The 5,726-nt window shown below is 48.3% G+C and overlaps 2 protein-coding genes across 2 annotated transcripts; both read right to left on the bottom strand.

The window, feature by feature from the left end:
• Positions 1-2,544: 2,544 nt before the first annotated feature.
• On the bottom strand, positions 2,545-2,838 carry COCSADRAFT_49560 (uncharacterized protein; the record flags this gene model as incomplete). The annotated part of the gene is made up of 1 exon (XM_007707430.1): positions 2,545-2,838. A coding segment is annotated over one exon (294 nt), but the record flags the coding sequence as incomplete, so codon positions are not given.
• Positions 2,839-4,386: 1,548 nt separating this feature from the next.
• COCSADRAFT_41824 (uncharacterized protein) lies at positions 4,387-4,852 on the bottom strand. The gene is made up of 2 exons (XM_007707410.1): positions 4,666-4,852; positions 4,387-4,584 (listed from the first exon to the last, which is right to left on the bottom strand). Exons 1-2 carry the CDS (start codon positions 4,809-4,811, stop codon positions 4,563-4,565), a joined length of 168 nt encoding a protein of 55 aa, XP_007705600.1. The 5' UTR covers positions 4,812-4,852; the 3' UTR covers positions 4,387-4,562.
• Between the last annotated feature and the right edge of the window lie 874 nt (positions 4,853-5,726).

The following is a 5,726-nucleotide window of genomic DNA, read 5'->3' as shown; positions in this document are numbered from 1 at the left end:
GATCCAGCTCACCTAATACTTTAACTTAGCACGATATAACTTACTAGCAAGGATCTAATCTACTTCCTACTCTTCTACACCTTGGATAGGCTCACTAGGAGGCTTAGAAGCTTCTTATCCTGGGAGGGGGTCTTGGGGGTCCTTACACAGCAGGTCCGGAGCGAATATGTCGTAGATACGGGAGCCTACCGGTAGTTAAAGTCGATATGAGTGGCTAACTTTCTCTAGGACCTTAAAGGGACCCTCCTACTTAGCGGCCAGCTTACAACTCGGACGGTCGATTGCCAGGTTCTTAGTATCTAAGAACACTATATCGCTAATGTCCCAATCGACAGGGCGACGATAGCGGTTAACGGCGGATCGCATCTGGTTCTGGGCCTTCTCTATCTACTACTTAGCGGTATCCTATGCGGCGTGCATATGGGTGGTAAGCGCTAGAGCATCCTTATAATTAAGTTTGTCAGTAGGGGTAAGGATACTAGTTGGATACTGCTAGTCCCAGCTTTGCTTAGGTTCGGACCCGTACAGGATCTGATACGGAGACATGCCGATAGAAGAGTGAGGTAGGGAAATCTAAGCGCGATCAATTAGAGGCAGCAGTCCGCTCTAGTTGTCTTAATAGTAGGCTATGAACGGACGTAGTCTCTGATCGATATATTTATTCATAATCTCTATTTAACCATTAGTTTCTTTATAGTAGGCGGTAGATAGCTTAACTTTAACGCCTAGGATCTGACAGAACTCAGACTAGAAACTAGATATAAACTGTGGTCCTCGATCAGAGATAATAGTCTCTAGGGTGTGTCCGAATTGGTATACCTACTAGACGAAGAGTTCGGCCATACCCCTTACGTCGATTGTCTTATAACACGGGATAGAGATGGCCTACTTAGACAACCAGTCGATCACGACCATAATCTGATCGTATCTAGCCTTGTCCTTAGGGAATTCCTTAAAGTTAATGCAGAGGTGTTGCATTAGCCGATTAGGAATAGGGAGAGGGTGAATCAACCCTAGAACTCAGGTCTGTCTCGGATGGGCCTTACGGCAGGCTAGGTAGTTCCGCACGTACCTCTTACAGGTAGCTTCCATACCTTTCCAATAGTATTTCTGAGACAGCAGCTGATAAGTCTTCTTTACACTTAGGTGAGCTGATGAGACCTAATCGTAGGCCTCTCAGATCAGTCGCGTGCACGCGGGGGAGTCTGGCTGCACGCAGAGACGGTTCGAGTAGAGCAACAGTCCGTTTTCTATCCAGTACTTATCAGGGAGAGTACGGCGCTCTTTCTCGAACAATATGCGGTTTTACTGCAACAGAAGCTCAATCAGCTCAAGGGAGTCCAGGGACATAGTCTCCTGAGTGGGCTCAACTACTAGCAGCGAGGTGGCCTGCTCGGATAGTTGTTCCACATATACCTTGGCGAGTTCGGAGTTAATTCGGTTGTTAAGTCGGTGCGGTCCTAGGAGGACCCGCGAACGGTTATCAATTTAGGCATTTCTTAAGTTCTGCAGGTCCTGTTCCCAACGGCTAAGAATATCAGCGCGAGCGTTGTTCTTACCAGGCGTGTATCGGATGCAGAAGTTGAACAAGGCGAGCTGTTCAGCCCATCTCACTTGTCGGGCGTTCAGAATCTTAGTAGTCATAAAGTATTCCAGCGAGCGGTGATCAGAGTACACTTGGACTTAAGAGTGAGCAGAGGCTAACTCAGATCTCTACTTGTCGAATACTACAACAATAGCATACAACTCTTTATCGTGTATCTCCCAGTTCAGCTCCGATCTGGATAGGACCTTACTAAAGAAGGCTACTAGGCACCATAAGCCATTAGGTTAGTTCTGAGATAGTACTCCAGCTACAACACCATCAGATGCGTCCGTCTCTACCTTAGTATCATACTCTAGGTGGTAGTAATACAAGGTGGGGATTGCTAGCAAGGCTGCTTTTAACCTTTTAAAGGCGCGGTCGCAATCCGAATCCCATACGAAAGGTTTCGCAGGGCTCTAGAGTGCGATAATGGGTTTAGCAATTCGCGAGTATTCTAGAACGAATTGCCAGTAAAATCCTGTAAAACCTAGGAACAACTTCACACCCGTAACGGTGGTAGGTCGGACCCAGTTGCGGAGGGCTTCTACCTTGTCAGGGTCCACCTCTAGGCCTTTATTGGTGAGGACGTATCCTAGGTACTTCGTACGAGTGACATGGAATTCACTCTTCTTAATGTCAACTTGGAGTCCTGCTTGTCGTAGCCTTTCTAGTACCTTGCCTACATGTCGGATGTGGTCCGCCTCTGTCTCGGAGTAGATAAGGATATCGTCTAGGTAGGCAATGCAGAAGTTGTCCAGATAATCAATCAGCACATCGTTCATGTATCGCTGATATGTTGCCGGACCATTGCATAACCCAAAAGGCAATACCTTAGTCTTATACGTTCCATAGCGAGTGCGGAACGTGGTGTACTCCTCAGATTCGGGGTCCATTCGGATCTTGTTAAAAGCCGCGCGTATATCAAGCTTGGTGAAGATCTTGGCCTTATAGGGACGAGCGAGTAGTTCGTCGATACGCGGGATCGGATACGCATCCTTGCGTATGATCGCATTGAGCTTGCGATAATCTACGCAGATGCGGAGGTCTCCGTTTGGCTTCCGAACACAAAGGACGGGGGAGGCGAAAGGACTGTGGCTCGGGGAAAAGTATCCCTTCTGGAGGTTCTCCATAACGAACGCCTTAGTCGCTTGGAGCTCTTCAGTGCTCTGCTTATATAGAGAACTGAACTGATTCGGCAGAGGCTCGGTGAGAACGATCTTGTGGTCGTACGGGCGGTGTTCAGGGAGCTGATCAGCTGCCGTTTTGCTGAACACATCCCAGTACGGATAGTAGACGGACGGGAGTCGGTCCTGAACTAGCTTAGCATTTTCAGGGTCGTCCCTTAGTTATCTTTCTTCTAGGATACGATCAATCTCATAGATACTTGTCGTGAAGAACTCGTTTTCCTTGCGTTTCATGGTGTAGTGGAAAGCATTGGCTGAAATGAGTGAGATGCGGGGTGAAGGAGGGGAAGAAGGTGCAGGTCGGATAGGTTTCGGTACAGGGTTAGGTGCGGGCGGTAGAGGACGGGCTTTTGGAAGTCGAAGAAGGCCACGGATTCTTTGGATACTAGCCGTGGTTGGGCTGTTTCTTCTCCGATAGTCGTCCTTCTCCCAGAGAGCGTTGCGTCTCTCAATGTCCTTCTCAACCTCGGCGTCGACAGCTGGTTGTTTCAACTGCACTAAAATGGGCGGGGCAGGATCATAAGTTGCTGGGTACTTGGCTGGCCACACGATTCGGTTCCGAACCGTGTCTAGTTGAAGCTGGAAGCGGCGCAGCCACTTAATCCCAATAATGCAATCCTGTGATCCTAAATCCATAATAACGAAAGGGCAGTTGTAAACCTTGCGGCCATCGATAGAGAGGTGTAACCGGATATATTGATTTACCCTTGTTTGAACCTGATCTTGAAATCCTTTAACTGTAATCTTGAAGGGTAGCCGTTGGATAGGAACCTAAAGCGAACTAGAGATTGTACGAGCAATTGCAGAATTCAAAAATAAGAACCCTTGGGCGCCAGTATCAACCAGCGACTGCAGGCTGACACCATAACCCTTCGAACAAAGAACGGTGGGGACTCGGAAGTGCTTTCCTCCAAATAAGTATAACAGATCAATCTTAGCAAGGTCATACTTGTGAATGCCTAGGGCGGAGCGTTTTCCTAGGCTTCGTCGTTTCCCGACCGGTCCTCATCCGACTAGTATTCTGCAGCTTCCTCAAACACCTCTTCTTCTTAGAAAGCTTCTATCTCTCTTACCCGAGGGATTGTGCAGTCGCTCGCAAAGTGTCCGGGCTTACCACATTAATAGCAGTTACCAGGAGTAGTTTGGCGTTCTGGTACTAGTGTCTTAGAGGCAGGCCTAGGCACACTCAAGAAAGCCCGAGGTGGGGTCGGAGCGGGGTCGGACCTTACTTCGTGCGTAGGTAGGCGATACTCTCTTGTCTAATAGGTAGCTAACTTAGGCTTCGCAGTCGAAGTGTAGGTGGTCCGTCGCTCCGATTGTGCTACGATAGGAGCTGATCGTCGTTCTAATTCGAAAGCAGTGAGATGTTTACACATCTCATCGAAGGAGCTGTTAAAGAAACGCTTAACAGCCATGTTAGGAACTCGCAAAGCTAGGCTAATCTTCTACTAGAGATAGAAGGGCCACTCTGGTTCCGATACATGTCCTTTAATAGCGAGACTAATAAAACAAGCTTTGAACTCTAAAAACAGCTCTCTATCTTTTATAAGCAGATTGTGGAAAGCGGCTTAGCTCTCCGCCTACTTATTGCTAGTTACGAAGTATGATCTAAGCAGCTCGATCATTTCCTCCGCATTCTTGAACTGGTACCCTTCCGTCTTTGATAGGTACTTAGGTTCGAGGTATCCCTTAGCATCACCCGACGTGTGGCTATATACTATGGCCATCCGGTGGCGTTCCGTAGGGAAGTGGTCCGAGTTTAGGTCAAGTCGGTCTTCCACTTCGGCTTGCCACTAGGGAAAGGTGGGATCTTTCCTATTACTTAATTAGCTGATAGAGGATGAGATAAGACGGCTTAGTTTGACACGTGGAGGCTCGGGGGTGGCAGAAGTGTACCTTGGTAATTGGCGGGAAGGTAGTTCGGCCGATATTGGTGGGGATTCGGTAGTAAGAACTACGTTACTCCGCAGCTCGGCGTTTTCTTGGGTCAGTCGGTGGACTTGGTCAACTAAGCTGGCCATCTGCCTATGGAGGTCTCTCATAGTTAGTACTGGTACCGAATCCTCCTCGTCTTCGTCTTCTTCTTCTTCTCGTGGGGATGAAGTCTCTGGAGATTCCTAGGTTGGCAGCTTGCCAGCTTTCTTCTCCGAGACGGTTTAGTCCTGGAGTCGGACCGATTTCCGAGGTGGTTCCTTAGAACTACCGGGTTTTGGTGGGTCAACCATCAGCGATTGCCTCTGAGGTTGATGGGTTATTGGTAGTCTCCGAGTCTCTACCGTGGCGCACTCTACGCGACTTTTACTAAAGTAATCTGCCTCGCGAGGAGCGCAGAAGTTCCAAACCCAAAGGCTTCGGCCGGCAGGAGATCAGTGGGATCCTGCCTAGGTGAATGTGGGACGTAACGGTGGAAGTCCGGGTCGACTCCAGATCTTGGGGGATTGACGTGGTCTTCAACAAACAGCTGCGATATTGTTTTGAAGCCGTCACCGGCTGGGACGAGACTTTTGATATAATGTAACGGCGCAGGCAAGACTACTCGGATCAGTATCGGCGGTAGTGTCACTCAGAGGCATATGGGAGTGCGTGGGACATCAAACGAGCCTTAATTCGAATAGACACCTATAGGCCTTGTACGAAAGGATATCAAAAGTCTACAGAGCTAGCTATAGGGAGTGTCTCCTTATATACTTATCTTAGTCGGATCCGAATCGGATCCGACCTCACAACAAGTAGTTGATGAAGAGGGCGGCGAGTACTACCTCCGATCCGGCTCTGGGATTGGTCCGATACATAGCGAAGTTGTAACATCGTTACACGTAATAAGTAGTAAGAAGTACTAGTTCTTCTAAGTAACGCTGTTTAACCTCCTAAAGTCGATATATAGTTGCCACTTCCCGTTAGGCTTCTTTACGAATAAAATAGGTGAGGCTATTAGGCCCGATCCCAGTTAGATAAAT

Source organism: Bipolaris sorokiniana, assembly GCF_000338995.1.
Source record: "Bipolaris sorokiniana ND90Pr unplaced genomic scaffold COCSAscaffold_19, whole genome shotgun sequence".
NCBI classification, from domain to species: Eukaryota; Fungi; Ascomycota; class Dothideomycetes; order Pleosporales; family Pleosporaceae; genus Bipolaris; species Bipolaris sorokiniana.
This window is presented reverse-complemented; position numbering and strand designations above follow the sequence as displayed.

Excerpts from the sequence above, each read along its gene's own strand:
- COCSADRAFT_41824 (XM_007707410.1), bottom strand. The coding sequence starts at position 4,811 with ATGAGAGACCTCCATAGGCAGATGGCCAGCTTAGTTGACCAAGTCCAC. Across the intron at positions 4,585-4,665 it reads CCTTCCCGCCAATTACCAAG|GAAAGATCCCACCTTTCCCT; the intron begins GTACACTTCTGC and ends ATTAAGTAATAG.